This window comes from Thermobia domestica, chromosome 9 (genome assembly GCF_964235325.1).
Source record: "Thermobia domestica chromosome 9, izTheDome1.hap1.1, whole genome shotgun sequence".
NCBI lineage: Eukaryota > Metazoa > Arthropoda > Insecta > Zygentoma > Lepismatidae > Thermobia > Thermobia domestica.
Window position 1 is genome coordinate 17,119,358 of NC_137462.1, and position 15,978 is coordinate 17,135,335.

Here is a 15,978-nt window from a genome sequence, read left to right on the forward strand (position 1 = left end):
AATAGGAAAAGGAAAATAATAGCTACATGTTTTTCCCTTTGGAGTACTCATATCTTTTTGAGAATATATACTTGACACAGCATGTCATTTAAATCAACGCTATACGTGACCTGTACGCATGAAGCAGAAAAAAATTCGTGAAAAGTAAACTGAAGAGACTTGTTGTATGCTATTGTTGTTTTCAAAGAGTCAACTCAATGTTCAATTGCCGGAACTGACCTTGATAGGTAGGCCTACGATTAGACTGAACGCCTTGTAACAAGAGGGTAACTATAATTGCCCATGGGTCTCTTGCATCTGTTAGAATTTTCTTATTTCCCTTCCCAAATAGTGTGTTTTCTTGGCCCAAAGATGGCATTGTAATGCATTTTTGTAAATAGTACCAGTTTCCAACTTTCACCCCAAAGACAACCGTTAAGGAAGGGAGAAGGGGGAAGAAGTGTCCTCGCCGAGCGAAGAGGGTTCGTCGCGAGGAACAGAAGTGAGCATGATGGACAATGCGAGTGCGCGAGTGGTTTGTGGTGCGTAAAGTTCGCATTTTAACATAAACAATCCAATTTCGTATAAAAAAATTGCAATACAACAATTTGTATCAAGAACAATCAGCGCGTATGCTTATTCAGCCATCAAAGGCAATAGTGCAAGACAATGTGTTTTTATGACGTCAATTTCGTGTTTCAATTATAAACAATCGATCAAGTGAAACAATAGCTATAGTTAGTTAACTTTATTAATCTAAACTTAAAATGTATATATTGCTTTAATTGACTTATATCTTCTATTCAACTTATTATATATATGATAAATTAAATTACTATTGAATGAGAATGCGATCACTATTCAACTCGCGTATCCGTGGATGAACTTCCTATGGAAATACAGTTCTGTTTATAAAATAACAGTGGTCCTCCAACTATTGCGCATCAATCACACATACACAACATAACAAACATTGGTCCTCAGGGCCGGATACGCGAGTGGAGAAAACTAGTTAGTGTGTGGACAGTTTTTTGTGAACAAATAAATTCAGTGACAGTAATAAATAGCAACATGGCGGCGTACGTGAGCGTCGGGTAGAGCATTTCCCGCGCGTCAGTGTCAGTGCAGTGGTGCCACATCACATCCAGACAGAGAGAAGAGGTCCAGGATTGCAGCAGCAGAGCAGCATCCAGGCAGGAGCTTTACAACCAAAGGTCAGTAAGTATTTATCTGGCTCATCCTTTATTTTCCTTGTTTGTTTAAATCAAATTTAGAAATGAGTGAGACACAACGCCTGTTACGCCAACGAGCTGCGTACAAAGGGAAAATTTCGCGCATACAGACATTTATAAATGAATTCCATGAAGCCCAACAAAATGTGGAAGACATTAAAGCACGGGTGGAGCATCTGGACAGGGTGTGGTTAAAACTGCAAGAAATACAAGATGCCATTGAAATCGAGCAAGAGGATGATACCGACAACACAGGGGTAGAAATCGAAAACTTGTATTTCGGTGTAAAGGCACAATTGCAAACGCTTCTGTCGAAACAAGAACACAAGAATCAGTCTTCAGATCATGACGCATCAAGAGCTAATACACACACACAAATAAAGTTGCCCGCGATTGAGATTCCTCACTTTGACGGGGATTACAAACAGTGGCTTCCCTATGAAGACACATTCAGATCACTTATACACAATAATAAAGACATTGCCGCTATTCAAAAACTGCAGTATTTGAGATCATCTTTGAAAGGGGAAGCGCTAAAATTAGTACAAAATCTGACCATCACAGAAGCAAATTACACTGTAGCATGGAAATTACTGTCAGACAGGTACTCAAATAAACCACTAATAGCTGCATCGTACATTCAGGAGATCCTTAATATTCGCCAGGTGCAAAGGGAAAACGCAGCAGAACTCAGGAAGTTTGTAAACACCGCGGCAAGCAACATGAACGCATTACAAGCGCTCAAAACAGATGGTCAACTATTAGATATCATTCTTATTCAACATTTTGTGTCACGATTAGACAATAGCAGTAGAAAAGCATGGAAGCTACGCAAAACTGAAACACCATTCCCCACGCTTGACGAATTCCTGTCAATTTTGGAGAAAAGATGTCAAGGGTTGGAAACAATGACTGCGAACACAAGTGAAGTAAAGGGGGCAAGAGTACATCAATCTCAAACAAAGGGTGTTAAGGGCAATCATACAAAGGCGTATGTGTCCACAGTTTCTCGTGCATGCCAGTTTTGCAAGGAAGCTCATCCTATATTTGCATGCCAATCATTTATTAAAGCGAGTGACAAACAAAAGATTGAGTGTGTTCGCAAGAATAATCTCTGTATTAACTGTCTGCGGGAAAATCATCGAGCAAGCGAATGCAAATCGAGTTCGTGCAAAAAATGCGGCAAGAAGCATAATACATTGTTGCATTATAATAAACAATCAAGCGAGTCATCGTCTTCAGAGGGAAGAAAGACAGTGAATAACAGAAGCAGCAACACGCCCAATGGATCCCAAGAGGAGCAAGATAATGTTCAGGGTTCATATTGCACACTTAAAGGGTTGCATACGTCACAGGTGTTACTCTCCACGGCCATGGTGAAGGTTAGGGACAGCAATGGACAGTGGATTACAAGTCGGGGCCTCCTGGATAGCGCATCCCAGAGCCACTTCATTTCGGAGACATTGGTCCAGCGTCTGCGTCTCAAGAAGCACAGAAGACACATGCCCATTCAAGGCATAAACGATGCTGCGTCAGAAGCACGGTTTTGTGTTGACATCGCACTACAGTCAATGGTGACGTCATATCAGGCAAACATCAGTTGTTCAGTGTTGCCACGCATTACTGGAAATTTACCGGCGGAAAGAGTGGACTGCAAAAATTGGAAAATCCCGAAGAATATAGCACTGGCGGATTTCACTTTCAACGTTCCAGGGAAGGTCGACTTGTTGTTGGGTGCGGAAGTATTCTTCAGGATACTCAAAGCGGAGCGGAAGTTGCTGGGAGAAGAGCTTCCGGTGCTACAAGACACAAAGCTGGGTTGGATCATCGCAGGAAGCATCCCATCAGAATGCCACAGAAACAGTCCAGTGACGTCATTCTTCACCAGAACCGAAGACAATCTTCACGATCAACTACGTCGTTTTTGGGAGCTGGAAGAAGTGTTCACCAACCCTCGGACCGCCGAAGAGTCAGCATGTGAAGCGCATTTCCAGAAAAATTTTGTGCGAGACGAGACAGGCAAATTTGTAGTTCGTTTGCCATTGCGTGAAGACAGATCTGTACTTGGTGACTCATTGCAACAAGCAACAGTTAGACTACAGCAACTGGAGCGGAAACTGAAGCGTCAACCCGAGCTACAAACGTCATATGTAAATTTTCTAGAGGAATACGAACAACTGGGACACATGAAAGAAATTCAAGAATCGCAGTTAAGAGAAGAAAACAAAAGAGCAGCCTTTTACCTACCGCATCACGCCGTGTTCAAACCCAGCAGTACCACAACGAAGGTCCGTGTGGTGTTCGATGCATCAGCCAAATCTACAAGTGGCAAGTCATTAAACGATATTCTCATGGTGGGGTCTACGTTGCAGCAAGATCTGTTCTCCATTGTATTGCGATTTCGTGCCCACCCTATAGTGTTTACGACTGACGTAGAGAAAATGTATCGCGCCATTAGAGTACATCCCGATGACACATCATTGCAACGTATTCTGTGGCGAAGATCACAAGCGGCGCGAGCAGCACAGAGGAGGCCTTAAGGCTACAAGCAGAACTCATTTCTTTGCTTCACGGGGGAGGATTCAACTTACGAAAGTGGTGTTCAAATAGTGCAGCTTTGTTGGAAGCCATTCCGCCAGAAAATCGAGAAATTGAATTTCCCGTCCACTTTCAAGATGTGGAGGGCGTCAACACCTAAGGTCTATCCTGGCATCCAAGCAAGGACAAATTTTTCATCAAACATCGGCCATCAGACATCATTGAAAATTCAAGTAGCATCACCAAGCGACAGGTAGCGTCTGTGGTGGCGACTATCTTTGATCCACTAGACTTGATAAGCCCAGTAGTAATCACATACAAGTGTTTTCTGCAAAAATTGTGGTTAGAACCAATCACGTGGGATGATGAACTACCACCAGAACTTCACGCAAGATGGCAACACTTGCAGCAGCAATTAGCATTCATTAAAGATATTCAAGTGGATCGTTTCGTTTTAGTGGAAGGAGAACCAGTCAGTATTGAACTATGTGGGTTTGCGGACAGCAGCGAATCAGCTTATGGAGCATGTATCTAGGTACGATCAACAAATCAAAATGGTCAAACAAAAACACAATTGCTGTGTGCGAAATCACGAGTAGCACCGCTAAAGAAAATCACATTAGCCCGTCTAGAGTTGTGTGCAGCATTGGTACTCGCAACTTTACTTCATAAATTTCTACCTGTGCTGCAGTTCTAGATAGACAACATATAATTGTGGTCTGATTCCCAAATTGTGCTTGCTTGGTTATCGTCACCGCCCACAAGATGGAAACCATTTGTTGCGAACAGAGTTGCCCAAATACAGGACATGACTCAAATCAGCGACTGGCAACACTGCAGATCAGCAGACAACCCTGCGGATATGATCTCTCGTGGTGTCGAACCTGCTTCCATTCAGGACCGAAAGATCTGGTGGGAGGGGCCTCCATGGTTGTCACAGCCCAAGGACACATGGCCTTCTTCAAGAAAGAAATCCAGCATTCAAGACGTTCCCGAAGCAAGAGAAAAACCAGTCGTAGCTTTGACTACACAAGAGCCTCAGGATGACGTCATCAGCAAGTTTTCCGGGCTAACGAAGCTAGTACGAGTGATAGCTTACTGTCGCCGTTTCATTCACAACACAAGAAGAGGAAACGAGCGAAATACAGGCAGTCTATCAACGAGTGAATTAAACAATTCGCTACAGCTGTGCATCAGAGTAGTGCAACAAAGGGAGTATAAACAAGAAATCAAGGATATCAGTGCAGGTCGTCAAATCTCAGCACGTAGCCCTCTCAAAAATTTGTGTCCTCTACTGGATGAGAACCAAGTGCTACGAGTGGGTGGAAGGTTAGAAAACAGTAACCTTCCATATGAAGGAAAGCATCCAGCCATTATTCCTTCAAATTCGCATCTGGCAACACTGATTTTGGAAAATCAGCATAAAAGACATCTTCACGCTGGGTTACAATTATTAGTATTCTCTGTGCGTCAACGATACTGGATCCCTAACTGTCGTCAATTAGCAAAGAAAATTATTCATCATTGTGTGACATGTGTTCGTCTCAAGGGATCACCTATCACTCAACAAATGGGACAATTGCCATCTCATAGAGTACGGCCGGCACCAGCGTTTTTAAATTGTGCGGTCGATTATGCAGGGCCAATAAACATCAAATCAACTTTCAGAAACAAAACGCTAAAAAAATGTTACATAGCAGTATTTGTTTGTATGACTACAAGAGCCATACATTTGGAAGCGGTCAGTGACCTCACAACCGAATCTTTCCTTGCAGCCATGAGAAGATTCATAGCAAGAAGAGGCAAATGCAGCAATATTTACAGCGATAATGGCAAAACATTTGTAGGTGCAAATAATGCGCTTAAAGAACTATACAAGATGTTACGAGAAGATACATTTCGTAAAGGGGTGGAGGAGTTCACATCTTCGGAAGGCATACAATGGCATTTCATTCCGGCGCAATCTCCGCACTTCGGGGGATTGTGGGAGGCAGGAGTGAAATCTATGAAGCATCATCTCGTCAGAACTACAAAGGGCGCGACATTGACCTTTGAAGAACTTTGTACGCTCTTAGCGCAAATTGAGGCGTGTCTCAACTCTCGTCCTATAACAAAAATGAACGACGACCCAAGCGATACAACCATTTTAACCCCTGGTCATTTCCTAATAGGCCAACCTCTCACCTCTATCCCTGAGCCAGACATAAGTGACCTTCCTAACAACAGACTAGACCGTTGGCAGCAAACGCAAAAATATTTACAAGTGATTTGGAAGCGGTGGTCGAAGGAATACCTGAGCGGACTCCAGCAGAGAAACAAGTGGTATTTCCAAAAGAACAATATAAACCCAGGTACTATCGCGTTGTTGAAGGAAGCAAACATTCCTCCTTTGTTATGGCGCTTAGGTGTAATTGAAGAAGTGCATCTGGGTAAAGACTCGCTAGTGAGAGTTGTTACTGTACGAACTGCAAGCGGAATTTACAAACGTACAGTGAATAAACTGGTTCCATTACCTTCCCCAGTTTCTTCCCATCAGTGACAATTATGTGTGAAAGTGTCTCATCGTTTGTTGGTCATATCCGACCAAGAGGGGGGAGTATGTTAGTATTTTCTTATTTCCCTTCCCAAATAGTGTGTTTTCTTGGCCCAAAGATGGCATTGTAATGCATTTTTGTAAATAGTACCAGTTTCCAACTTTCACCCCAAAGACAACCGTTAAGGAAGGGAGAAGGGGGAAGAAGTGTCCTCGCCGAGCGAAGAGGGTTCGTCGCGAGGAACAGAAGTGAGCATGATGGACAATGCGAGTGCGCGAGTGGTTTGTGGTGCGTAAAATTAGCATTTTAACATAAACAATCCAATTTCGTATAAAAAAATTGCAATACAGCAATTTGTATCAAGAACAATCAGCGCATATGCTTATTCAGCCATCAAAGGCAATAGTGCAAGACAATGTGTTTTTATGACGTCAATTTCGTGTTTCAATTATAAACAATCGATCAAGTGAAACAATAGCTATAGTTAGTTAACTTTATTAATCTAAACTTAATATGTATATATTGCTTTAATTGACTTATATCTTCTATTCAACTTATTATATATATGATAAATTAAATTACTATTGAATGAGAATGCGATCACTATTCAACTCGCGTATCCGTGGATGAACCTCCTATGGAAATAAAGTTCTGTTTATAAAATAACAGTGGTCCTCCAACTATTGCGCATCAATCACACATACACAACATAACAAACAGCATCTATACAGCGAGCTGTGTGCGTTCTGTGTCAATCCATCTCTGCTCCTGGCTGTGTTTGCGAAAATATTGTTTGCTTTTCATACTTTGGGTTAAGGGATAAGACACCCTTGCAGCATTCGGAGAGTGGAAGGGAGTAACATAAAATGATCGAAAGATGACCGATGTTAATGTAGAGTTCATAGTTTCGTGCAGTAGCATATGCTGGTTTGAAGGCATTGGTAACACTGAAGTAGCAGGGACCGACGTTCGCCCGAGTTTGGAATTTGACCCCGACATTTGTGACGTCATAGGTCAAAGGTCAATGCACTGGCCCTGGGTCAATGACCTAGAGGCACTTAGGATCGCCCCTTCTCGATTTTGGCAGGGTACCTTGGCCCACCCCCTAAATTTTGGCAGGTTTAGATAGGACCAACCCCCTTAATTTTGGAAATTGCCAAATCTATAAAAATTGGGTATGGTAGCCTAGGACCAAAGTATATACCTCTAGTAGTATTCGGGGTCTATGTCGTCCTCTTTTATGTTTAAAAAATTGTCAAAATTACAAATTTCGGAGGTTTTGACTTAATTAACCACCTTTGATGAGATGTTATTACCCTATATGGTTATATGGGCGTATGCAGTGGTCCATTACCTTTCATAAAACATGGGTATATTAATGCACCCCTTGAAATTTTTGAGAAGCTTACATTGGCCCAACCCTTAAATTTTGGAAATGGCGCTACTTAAACATTTGGTTTAATGGCATAGACCCCTAACATGTATCACTATAAATTTCGGTAGTCCACTTCGTTCCTTTTCATGGGTAGAAAGTTGTCAAAAATTCAAATTTCGGAGGCGTTTGGCCCAATTTATCCCCTTGCATGAGGTCCTATTATCTTATATGGTTATATCATCATGTATAGGGGTCCATTACCTTTCATAAGACATAGATACATTTGTGCACCCATTAATTTTTTGGGAGAGGTACATTGTCCCACTCCCTAAATTTTGGAAATTGCTCAACTTAAACATTTGGTATCATAGTATCGGACCCTAATATCTATCATGATAAATTTGGATGGCCCACCTCGTTCCCTTTTAGGGGTACAAAATTGCCAAAATACATACGTAAGCAATACGTTGTACCACGTGTTTGGTTTTTGGTCCATTTTATCCCCTTTGATGAGGTCCCATTTCATTATATGGTCATGTATAGGGGTCCATTTCCTCCGTTTTCTCAACCGGTTTTTCCGTTTCTCACCAACATTTAACAGTCAGTGCAAGAATTTACAAACTAAAACAAAAAATTTGAAGTCATTTTAAATACGCATCATATTTGAAAGAAGGTGTCAGAGTTCATTATGGATACACGGTGGAAACATCCATTTACCTGTACTGCCGCAGGACCTAGTGGTTGTGGAAAAACGTATTTGGGAAGCGATTACTGTCAAATCTCCCAACCATGATCAATGCGAATTTTCGTAAGATATACAGGTATTATGCAGAATGGCAAGACGTGTATGCAACAATGCCGGTTGCACTAGAATTTTAAGAAGGACTTCCACGAATGAAAGATTTTCAGCCTCAAGATGGACCCCATTTGATTATTATTGACGACCATATGCAAGAAGTGGATAGTCATATTGTTGATATGTACACAAAAGGATCGCATCATCGAAATATTAGTGTGATTTTTATAACAAAATGAATGTCATCAAATTAAAGCAAATTAAGATATGAGTTTAAATTGTTCGTATTTGGTGTTGTTTAAAAATCCGCGTGACAAGTAACAAATCAAGCATATGAGTTATCCAATCATGCCTGAGCATCCACTGTTTCTACAAGAAAGTTATGCAGATGGAACAAGAAATCCACATTGCTATTTACTGATGGATCTTAAACAAGAAACACCCGATGAAATGCGATTTCGTACAAATATTTTCCCGACGATTTGCATCATTATATTTACGTAGCAACAAAACATGTTTAAATTATTGTGCATGTGAAAAGGATGACAGTCTGTCACGATGTCTCCTACAGTGAAACACGCTGATCTGCTACGTGCTCTGCACAAAGCTAAACCAAGATTGCGTAAAGCTATTATTGCCAATGCAGACACTCATTAGTTCATAGTATTTGTGAATGTTGTTATAATGTTTTAAAAGGCAATATTCCACTGACAAGTGCGCAGAACGCAAGATTAAAAAGTTACAAGAACACGCTCCGCTATCTCGTGGTCAATACAAAAAAGAAACATTTAGCCGTACAACAAGGAGGATTCTTACCTGCATTACTTGCACCTATCGTAGGAAGTATGTTATCCAGTATATTGTTTAAACAATAAACATCATGGAACATAGCAAGAAGATGGTTTTAGTGCCACCAGAAATGCTTCAACGAATGCATGCATCATCATCCCGTACGAGTGAAAATCGAGAATCTAATCTCGATAGTGAAATGCAATCTACATTGAATACATCATATCCAAGCGATGAAGAAAAATGGAATCAGTACAATAGAATATTACAGAAATATGTTTACGTTATACGTAAACAAGAAGAACCAATACCACCTACAATTACATCAATGAAACCTGATGGCGACGTTCCGAATATTGATGATAGCACGAAGCAAGAAATTTTAGCCGCAATGCCACAAATGTATTGTAAGAAAGCCGAACTACTATTCCGTCGTTTAAAACAAGATGACGCAATTACGTGGGATCATAAAGGAAGAGTGTACATTAATAAAAATAAACTACATGGATCCAATATTGTAGATTTAATGTGTGATGTGACTCGACCGAAAAAACATTCTAATCCTCAAGGCTGGGAATTGTTTTGCAACTACCTTGCATCGTCAAACACACCTCAAGAATTGATTGGTAATCCACGAAGATTAAACTATATTATCGAGCATAATAGTACAACAGCATCTGAAGGATCTGCACCACCAAAACCTGCACCTGAATTATTTTCTTCCGGAGAAGAAGAAGAAGAAGAAGACGATGATGATGATGTTTTAGAAGTCCGACCAAAAAGAAAACGTATTATTCCACAATGGTCAGCGTACAAACCATGGACAAAAAGTTGAAATCAATTTATTACAAATCAGTACATCCTGCATCGTTTTCTATTGCAAAGAAATTATGGCAAGCCACAGGAAAATCTATACCTCTAACCCTTTGCGGATCGTATGGTACAATTTGTACCATACGGGTGTTTCATGGTACATTGCGTTATAACTCTCCTATTTGAGCTTTTACGTCCAGGTTTTTTTTTGTTTTTCAAGTCCAGAGGTATTGTAGAAGACCTTACGTATGGTTTCACACTTTCCTGCGTCGAGACATAGGAGGTGATAACGTCATAATTCTAAAATATATATTTTCATTTATTAAACCTATGTTCATTATTTTTTGGCGGGCTTATTTTTGCACGTAGAACATTGAAATTGTGCACAAACATTCAGTCCACCGAGCAGTATTTATGAGATGTTTTTTATATTTCTGAGTTAAAACAGGGGGGATCCAGAGGGGCAAAGGTTTGAAAAACGGATATTTTTACCCAAAAAATTCCATCCTTCGGAATTTTCCCGCCTTAGATACATGATGGAGACACTCGAGTCATACCGCCTAAAAGGCAGTTTTATTCTGAAGAGAATGATGGGCGAAAAATGACCCTAGGGTAATTAGGGTATTCAAGATAGAAACTTGAAATTTGGCACACACATTTAGTTTCCCAAGTACTATTTATCAGACTCTCTTTTAGATGTCTATGTTCACACAGTGCCGTTCCAGAGGGGCCCAAAATGTGAAAAAAGTTTCCCTCCAAAATTTTCCCTTTGACATCATTTTCCCGCTCCTGGTATATGATATGGGCATGTTTGTAGTACCATTTGAAAGCCAGCTTCATTCTGAAGAGAATGAGGTATAAACCATGATCTTAGGATAAATAGTGACGATGCAGTAGCTGCTTGACTGAAAGTCTAAAAAATACTCCAAAAACCCACAATCCGGAAAGGGCTAACCAAAATAAAACTTTGGTTAAACAAACAACCTACCTACACGTTACATCGTCCTGTACGTCGCCGTTTCCGTAGAGATTTTTATCTTGTCAACAATATTGACGATCAATGGGAATGTGATTTAAGTGATTTACAATCACTTCAAAACTATAATGACAATTTTCGTTATATTCTTACAGTGATTGATGTGTTTAGTCGGTACGGATGGGCTGTAACACTAAAATCAAAAGGTTCCGAGGATATAGTGAATGCATTTGAAATGATTTTCCAGGACAGGAAACCAATTGTGCTACGTAGTGATCAAGGAACTGAATTTACCAACAAGACAGTACAAAAGTTTATCAGGAAACACAACGTGCAACATGTTACAGCAAAGGATTCAGACATTAAAGCCAGCATCGCAGAAATATTTAATCAGACATTGAAACATCGTATGTGGAAATACTTTACCAAATATCAAACATACAATTACATGAAAGTATTGCCTTTACTTGTAAAAGCATACAATGAAAGTCGACATACCAGTATTAAAATGGAATCTGCAAACGTTTCTCAGGACAATTTGCTGGAGGTGTGACATAACTTATACGACAAAAAACTACAACGTTCAAAACAAGATACGGATTTATCTGTTGGTGATACTGTTCGTATTAGTAAAACAAAACGTATCTTTCACAAGGGTTACCTTGAGAATTGGACTTGGGAAATATTTAGAGTAAAAGCCAATGTACCAAGAAATCCACCAGTCTATCGACTACAGGATTTAAATCATCAACTCATCGAAGGTGTTTTCTACAGAGAAGAATTACAACCAGTACCGCTCCCTTCGACGTTTCTCATCGATAAAATATTACGCCCAAGAACAAATGGTCGCAGATAGGAGTATCTTGTCCAGTGGAAAGGATATTCTACCTCCTTTAATTCGTGGATCCCTGCAACTTCATTGAAGAAGAAGAAGAAGAATGGAACCTGATCAAGATTTTTACGTTACACTTCCCAGTAATAGTTCCATGGATTATTTTCCAGAAAATACATTGACTTCATATATTACGAAATTACAACGACGTGTAGAGTTGGCAGAAATGGGATGTGGCAATTGTGGAGAATCATAATCCACATTTTTACTGAACAGTAACAGTGAAAACAATAAAATAAATTACAAAACATCAAGCAGTAATGATCAGGAACCGTGGAAGGTTGTAACGATCCCTGCACGCTATTATAAAAAATACGGAATCTTATTCATGCAATTAATACGCATCATAAAGAGACCAATTTATTTATATCTCATCATGCAACTAATAATATATGCCTCATAAGACATCCCAATAATGAAATCCATACTTCTGTACAATTCTCACCAAGTGTTAGTTTAATGCTTGGATTTGAACCGAAAAGTGATTTAAAAGATATGCAAAAGGGACAATATACACCGGATGCACGATTAGGCTTACCAACACAAATGTATGTCTACTGTGACATTATTGAATCTGTCATTGTTGGAGATACAATGGTACCCTTGTTACGAATTGTCAACATGGATCCTGTGAATCATACATTTGGAAGTCATGCAGTACAAACCTTTAATCCTGCACATTAGGTTCTGGTGGAAAAAGGAATGTTGAGCAAATACAAATCGATATAAGGGATAGCACAGGTCATCGTATGCCATTCACCTTTGGAACGGTGTGTACAAAACTACATTTCTGTCGTCGTCGTCATGACTGATCCGCATTTGCAATACTACCAAAAACAAGTGTTATCCGGTAACGGCAACGTCTATGTGGGAAGTCCCTATCAAGCAGGATATGGCATTGGAAGTTTCCTTGGTGGCTTATTTCATTCAGTGTTACCACTTGTGAAGCAAGGAGCTAAAACTGTGGGAAAAGATTTTTTTAAAATCAGGTACCAATATGATTAATGATGATGTGATTTCGAACCAATCGCTGGAAGAATCGTTTCATCAACGTATGCAAGAGGCAAAATCAAATTTACAAGAAAAAGCTAAAAATAAGTTGAAAACAATGCTGGGAAGTGGATATCATAAACGAAAATGGGATGACTGCTCTCAGTTTGAGGTTGACCTCCCAACGATCAACAACACCATCAATCCTACGAAGAAACGTAAATTATCACATAAGAAGGAGTAGACATCATTGGCATCGTCACCAGATATTTTTATTAACTCAACGATGGCTTTCTTGCATCATCAATCCTGTGAATGTGTAAAAAGCGAATTGAATATTTTTTCAACGTTACCCACGCAAACTAGTGTTCTGGACAATCGTATTATTGGGTACAAACCAATTAGTTCAATAGTAGAAAATTCACCAATAGAATTTGTAGTGTGTGGTAGCAGTGATGAATATATTGATTTGCCACAAACCTTATTGTACATCCAAGCACAAATTGTGAAATCAGATGGTTCCTCCTTCACCGAGACAGATAAAGCATTTGAACCTGTCAATGATTTTCTAAATGCTATGTTTAGTGAAGTACAAATCTACTTGAACAATAAACTGATGTCATTTCCGCCACATAATCATCCATATCGTTCGTACCTGGAAAAACTGCTAAATTATAGTGATGGAGCTAAAAATAGACATTTACAAACAGCAATGTGGTTTCAAGATACGGCTGGTCATATGAACGCAACCACCAGTGAGAACATAGCATTTCAACAATGCTATGGACTTACAAAACCAAGTATGAAATTCGATATGATTGGACATCTTCATTGTGACATTTTTAATCAAGATAAATTTTTAATTCATGGAATGGAAGTACGTGTGAAACTTATTCCTGCAAAACCAAACTTTTGTCTCATACCCAGTGAAAGTGGTGTCAGTGCAAAAATCAAAATTCTAGATGCATCGTTGCAAGCGAAAAAAGTCAGCATTAGCCCTAGTGTCAAATTGGCACACAACTAAATTTTACAATCTACACCGGCAAAGTATCCTCTGAAAAGGGTTCAAATGAAATCATTAACATCCCCAAGGATATAAATCCAAAACTATTGATAACCTGTTTATGGGAACATTGACAAATCGTATTATTGTAGGATTTACATCGAATGAAGCATCCAGTGGAACTATTACCAGCAATCCATTTGAATTTCAACATCTAAACATTAATTTCTTTACATTGTACGTGGATGGAAAAGATGTACCTTCAAAACCATTGCAACCACCTTTGAAAACATCTCTACATTTCATCGTACCACACATTTTTCTCATTCTCTGGCGTACATTTTACCAATACTGGAAATACAATTTCAAGAGCCGACTACAAGAATGGATATACACTGTTTGTATTTGACCTAACTCCCGATTCTTCTGCTGGAGATTGTCACTATTGAAATTTACAACGACATGGAGCCATCCGATTGGAAGTTCATTTCCAAGAGAAATTAGCAGCACCTGCAAACTGTATTGTGTATGGGGAGTTTTGCTCACTCCTAGAGATAGATCACCAACGCAACATTATCCTGGACTTTTAAATTACAAGGTACGTATACGTTATGTATCATTTCCATTCACGATGTTGAATACATTACAATTAGCTAGTGCTTTAAACGGTAGTCCATTATTTAGAAATCATTTTGACGGGGTATTTGCAAACGATGAGTTGACCTCACGGATTTCTCTTCCTCTGGCAATCATTGTAAATACAGATCCATCCCCAAAATTAGGAAGCCATTGAATTGCAATTTATATTGATAATCACGGTGTTCGAGAAAATTTCACAGCTATGGCCTTCCTTCTTATGTACCACAACATTCTTAAAACTTCATTGTATTTACTAAAAATATAATAGCCAAATGCAAAGTCTTGGTTCATCCGTATGTGGCTATTATGCTTATTTTTATTTGTGTTGTAAAGCTCAAAAAATATCTCTGCGTGAAATTCAATACTTGTTCACAACAGTACCCTCAGTTAATGATCGTAGACTACTACAATATACATTCCAGGTAATTTTATCATATTTATCATTGAGAGTGTATTTGTTTTATCATAATCTATTTCTATACTAATCATCTTTTTTCCTCGTTCTTTTTACAGAATTCACAATACGAAGCTTTGCAAACCGGTGCTATGCTGCAAAACATGGAAACAAATCATGACAATCAAGAAGAGAAGAAGGTCTAATGAAGAAACCCAGCTGAATATACAAACATTGTCAATACATTAGTGTAACAAGAAAGAAAAAGAAGAAACCAGAAAAATGAATAAAATACAATTTATGCTTATCTATGTGTTTTATTGTTCATTCCATCAATATGATACATACAAAGTTTTCAGGTTCAAAGTAATGTTCTATGCGATATAAGACGAGAACCCTGGTCATACATCTTGTTCAAAATTTCCACCTAATTCCTAGAGAACATTGACCAGGGACCCGTCGCGCATCAAAACCAAATCATCAATCACGTGACCGTACTAGCATTTGACACTCTAAAGGTCCTACCAAATTGAAAGGGGATACCCGTCCGTACCTTATAACCTTATCAAAGATGATACATTAAGTCAATAACCGAACACGTGGTTGTACTAAAAAATTTGGCAACTTTGTACCCATGAAAGGACCACCGAAATTTATCATGATACATATTGAGGTCCTGTAAATGCTTAAATTAGACAATTTCCAAAATTGAAGGGGTAGGTCAATGTACCCCTCCCAAAGGGGGTGCATCAATACACCCATGTCTTATGATAGGTAATGAACTCCTATACATAACCATATAAGATAATAAGACCTCATCAAAGGGGATAAAATGGACCAAAAACCAAACACGTGGTACAACGTATTGCTTACGTTTATATTTTGGCAATTTTGTACCCCTGAAAGGGAACGAGGTGGACCATCCAAATTTATCATGATGCACAATAACGTCCTATACTATGATACCAAATGTTTAAATTGAGCAATTTCCAAAATTTAGGTGGTGGGCTAATGTACTCCTCCCAAAC

General features: G+C 39.2%; 2 protein-coding genes across 2 annotated transcripts; both read left to right on the plus strand.

Annotated features, from left to right (window-relative positions):
* The first annotated feature begins 1,255 nt into the window (after window positions 1-1,255).
* LOC145660745 (uncharacterized) lies at window positions 1,256-3,751 on the plus strand. The gene has a single exon (XM_081726153.1). The coding sequence runs from the start codon at window positions 1,256-1,258 to the stop codon at window positions 3,749-3,751; it is 2,496 nt and encodes an 831-aa protein (XP_081582279.1).
* Window positions 3,752-4,557: 806 nt separating this feature from the next.
* LOC145660746 (uncharacterized) lies at window positions 4,558-6,288 on the plus strand. The gene has a single exon (XM_081726154.1). The coding sequence runs from the start codon at window positions 4,558-4,560 to the stop codon at window positions 6,286-6,288; it is 1,731 nt and encodes a 576-aa protein (XP_081582280.1).
* Window positions 6,289-15,978: the final 9,690 nt, after the last annotated feature.

What these genes read in the sequence shown, in the direction of transcription:
- LOC145660746 (XM_081726154.1), top strand. Translation starts at nt 4,558, where the DNA reads ATGACTCAAATCAGCGACTGGCAACACTGCAGATCAGCAGACAACCCT.
- LOC145660745 (XM_081726153.1), top strand. Translation starts at nt 1,256, where the DNA reads ATGAGTGAGACACAACGCCTGTTACGCCAACGAGCTGCGTACAAAGGG.